This window comes from Lynx rufus, unplaced genomic scaffold, assembly GCF_022079265.1.
Source record: "Lynx rufus isolate CCGP_SWC_20201006 ecotype Redwood Valley unplaced genomic scaffold, mLynRuf1.p SCAF_36, whole genome shotgun sequence".
Classification (NCBI taxonomy): domain Eukaryota; kingdom Metazoa; phylum Chordata; class Mammalia; order Carnivora; family Felidae; genus Lynx; species Lynx rufus.
Window position 1 is genome coordinate 2,137,501 of NW_025814852.1, and position 4,615 is coordinate 2,142,115.

Genomic DNA, 4,615 nt, shown 5'->3' on the forward strand with positions numbered 1-4,615 from the left:
GCCGCGGAAAGCCAAGCACCCTTTTCCCACTTTGATGCCGACTCAAACGCCTAGGACCCACCTGGGAGCCAGGGGAGGTGGAGGTCAGCGGTGGGATTATGGGGTGTCTCCGGGCCCATCACTGTTCTCTTTCTCATTTCTAACATCCTGTAGGAAAGATGCCAGTAACTGGAACAAGGTATCACACACGATGTCTGTGTAACACCCTGTTCTAGATTTTCTGAAACAAGGTCCTCTACAATTAGGGTCATGGCAGACGCTGGACCCCGGCCAGCACCCCGGCGGGAGACACCGTGGCTGGCGTGCAGGGTGTGGGGCGGCAGGGCCGCCTGGCAGGGGCGGGGATGTTGGGGGACGCACATCTCCCCCGGAAAGCTGCTGTGTTACTTGGGTCTCAGCCCTCCCTGCAGTGCCTACATTTTGTATTCCACCTGAAACTGGCCCAACCTTTCGTTCCAGAATTTCACATGGCCAGTAACAGCCGGGACAGAGGAGTGAGCGCACAGGTGGGCAGGTGGTGGGCATGTCCTCAGAGGAAACCAGACTCCCCGAGTCGAGCTGTGAACCCACGATCACATCGGCTGGGTCTGGACTTGCCCCTGGTGACCTGACTGGTGGCTGGGCAGGGGTGTGTGTGTGTGACTGTGTGTGTGTGTGTGTGTGTGTGCATGTCCCCTATTGACACGGAGTGCCCACCTTCCCTGTGGGAGGGGTTTCTGGGCCAGGCACCGGGAAGTAGCCTTAGGGGCTGCTCAAAACACTGTCACCGAGGGGCTCACCGCACTTGCCCGATGACGGGGGAGCTGCTGTGTGCAGGGTGGGGAGCAGCGAGCCCCCTCGAAGAGGGACCAGCCATGGGAGGCGGTTGGAGAAGACTTCCAACCTCTTGGGGTTGGGGAGATACAGACCTGGACCCGGAAGCTTTCACGCTCGGGTTCAGTGCTGGGGCGCGAGCACGTCCCCTCTTCCTCCAGGGGCCCTCTTTGGCCTCCCCTGGCCACAGGCTGGGCCTGAGTCCTGATCTGGGGGAGATGCGGGCGTGACCCCTCCTCGGAATACCCGCCGTTGGCTGAGGGCCCAGTAGCCTTCAAGGGAGGGCCCTGCAGGGGCAGACACAGTCCTGGGGGGCCAGGGACCGACCACTGAGCCAAGAGGGGCAGGTGGCCGGCCCTGCAGGTTCTGCGAAGTCTGCGAGGGCACGTTGACCAGAGCTGTGCCCGGAGGGTCTCGACTCCCTCACAGCAGGGGGGAACCTGCAGGGGATTTGCCAGGGGCGGGTCCTGCGGGTGGAGGGGGTCTGCCAGGGGAGCTCGGCACGGGGGTGCGCTGCTGGCTCCAGCATGCTGACTCGAGGCTGCACGGGTTTCCAGCCTCCTCCGCCTCAGGCTCGCTCCCCTTTGTAAGATGGGGCGCTGATGGTCCCCCGTCCCCCGGGGCAGAGGTTAGGGAGGCGCCGCGGGCACACTCGCCCAGGACAGGCCAGGACAGCGGCTGTTCCTTAAGCAGCCCAGGGTCTGCCTCCTCGATAAGGCGCACAGGTCCGCGGCCCCCGGCTTTGGGCTCCTGCCGCCAGCCTCTGGCAGCGACCCTCCTCCCGCCCTGTCCCCTGTCCCTGTAGATACGTGGCCTTCCTGGAGCTGTTCCTGCAGACGGCGGAGAAGCACTTCATGGCGGGACACAGGGTCACCTGCTACGTGTTCACCGACCGGCCGGGGGATGTGCCCCGCGTGCCCCTCGGGGAAGGGAGGCAGGTGGGGGTCCTGGAGGTCCGGAGCTACTCGCGCCGGCAGGACGTGTCCGTGCACCGCGTGGAGATGATCCGCAACTTCTCCCGGCGGCGCTTCCTCCACGAGGTGGACTCTCCGGTGTGCGCGGACGTGGACGTGAGGTTCCGCGACCACGTGGGCGTGGAGATCCTGTCCCCGCTCTTCGGCACCCCGCACCCCGGCTTCTACGGGGCGGCCCGCGAGGCCTTCACCTACGAGCGCCGGCCGCAGTCCCAGGCGCACGTCCCCAGGGACGAGGGCGACTTTTACTACGCGGGAGGCTTTTTCGGGGGGTCGGTGGCCGAGGTTCTGCGGCTCACGTCGGCCTGTCACCAGGCCACGGTGGTCGACTGGGCCCACGGCATCGAGGCGGTGTGGCACGACGAGAGCCACCTGAACAGGTACCTGCTGGACCACAAGCCCACCAAGGTGCTGTCCCCCGAGTACCTGTGGGACGAACAACTGCTGGGCTGGCCCGCCGTCGTGAAGAAGCTGAGGTATGTGACCGTACCCAAGAGTCACCGGGGCATCCGGGACTGATGACGGGCTGGCCTAGTGTCCGTCAGGGGTGCCACCCTGACCCCAGCCGTCAGAGCGGATGGCCTGTCGCCGCTCCCTTTCTCTGTCCGGTCGCGGGACATCGCCGAGGCCCGGCGCCGCCCGCATCGGGCACGGGCACAGTTAGGCTTGACCGGGGGCCTGCCGGGGGGCGCGGCTCCGGCAAGACCCCTTGCTCTTCGGGTTCCTGGTCAGAGTTGAAAGGTCGCTTGCAGCCGCGGGCAGGACGTGAAGGTGAGGCCGGATCAGGACCCCCTTGGCTGGCGCCTGGCTTCCCGGCAGCCTGGGGCACAGCCCGCCGCCCGCTGGGGCAGGACAGCCCCCCCACCCCCTGGCCTCCCTCAGTCACTGCGGTGTTGTGGGTGTCACGCTTGCCCTGTCACTGCCACTAAAATGTTTCTGGCGGATGACGGGAATTGCGGGTTGTCCCGGAAACCTGCGTTGTGCGCTTCCTCGAGGCCCCGGCCAGGCCTGAGTGCTGCAGTCTCTCCGCCTCGCGTCTCCCTTCTCACATCAAGGACAGGGCGGTCCGCGTTGCCACTGCTATTTTTCCGTGACGTTGGCCAACTGTTACAATTTCTGGGTCACTTGCCGCCGTAAACGGCTCCAATTTTATGTCGGATGATTTTTATTTTTATTTTTTTATTTTTTTTAAGGTTTATTTATTTTTGAGAGAGAGAGAGAGAGAGAGACCATGAGCTAGCGGGGAGGGGCAGAGACAGAGGGAGACACAGCATCCGAAGCAGGCTCCAGGCTCCGAGCCGTCAGCACAGAGCCCGACGCGGGGCTCGAACCCACGAACCGTGGGCCGAAGTTGGACGCTCAACCGACTGAGCCCCCCAGGCGCCCCTAAACCTTGATAATGTTAACCATGTTCAGGTGTCCAATTCAGTGGCAATAGGTACATTCACTGTTCTGCAACTGTCCCCTCCGTCCATCTTCACGACTTTCTCGTCACCCCAAACTCTGTGTCTGCCCACTAGACCCTAACCCTCCCACACCCATCCCCCTCCCCAGGCCCGGCACCCACTGCTCCTCCCACCCCTCTGAATCTGACTGTTCTCGGTCCGTCATGAGCGGGGTCCTCCAATATCGGTCCTTTAGGGACTGGCTTATTTCCCGTAGCACAGTGGCCTCAAGGTCTGTCCCCGTGAGCCTGGACCTGACCCACTTTTCCCCCAGAGGAGTTGCTCAGCTCTGTCTTGTCTAACCTGAGCCTCCTCAGTCCCCTGTGCTCCCCTCATCTTCCTCCTCAGCCTGAAGGACCCCGGGGCCCCGTCCCTTGGGCCTCACCGATCCCACCCCATCCGAACCGAACTGTTCAGTCCAGATGCCAGACACACACCCCTGGGGGCCTCGGGCCTCCCCTGCCCACCCGTCCGTGTCAGGTATCTGCTCCTCCCGCAGGTGTCCCCATGTCAGGAGAGAGACACCAGGTCCAGACCCTTGGTGTCATCTGTGACTTCTTGCTGGCCACCAAGTCTCCCAGTGGTGAGGTGGCTACCGGAGGGCACTAAATGTTCAAAACATTTCAAGGCATATGTTAGTCTCGGCTGCCTAAGGCAATGGCTGAACCGAGCAGAACGACTGGAAGAAAGGCCGAGTGGTGAGGAGCTTTAGGGAATAAGGACCTAGAACCTCTGGCCCATTATTCCTGAGCCTCTAGGACGCTTGCGTGCATGGGCTGGGTGCATGTTCAGGAAAGACCTGAGAAGGGCCCCGGCTCTCCCCTCTGGTGACTGTCAGACTCTGCAATTAGGAAGTAAAGGTCAAGGCAGAGTTGTAAACAGCCTGGGTGGTGTGGAAGGTGTATCCTGATCTTTGCAGACCATCTCCTCCCCATCTGTAAAGACTGGAGGTTGTTTTCTTCTTTGGGGGGGGGGCGGTGGTTCCGCGTGTTTAAGGAAATGTCTGCCCAATGAGCACTACATTCACAGAACGGACACTTCGGTGACCACACACGACAAGGCATACAGATTTTACACAATTAGTTCAGAAAAGTCACTACAGTAGCAACTACTGCGAGCTGTGCCAGTAAACCCTGGAGGGGAAGACTGATATTTGAGTTGTACATTATACTATTCAAAATGTCAATTTTCAACAAAAACATTTAAAAAATTTTTAATGTTAATTGAGAGACAGAGAGACAGAGACAGAGACAGAGCGCAAGTAGGGAGGGGCAGAGAGAGAGGGAGACACAGAATCCAAAGCAGTCTCCAGGCTCCAGCTGTCAGCACAGAGCCCGACGTGGGGCCCGAAGCCACAAACCATGAGATCATGACCTGAGCTGA

General features: G+C 61.2%; 1 protein-coding gene across 1 annotated transcript; it reads left to right on the top strand.

The window, feature by feature from the left end:
• The first annotated feature begins 1,340 nt into the window (after positions 1–1,340).
• LOC124522338 (histo-blood group ABO system transferase-like) lies at positions 1,341–2,306 on the top strand. The gene is made up of 2 exons (XM_047093715.1): positions 1,341–1,399; positions 1,619–2,306. Exons 1-2 carry the CDS (start codon positions 1,341–1,343, stop codon positions 2,304–2,306), a joined length of 747 nt encoding a protein of 248 aa, XP_046949671.1.
• Positions 2,307–4,615: the final 2,309 nt, after the last annotated feature.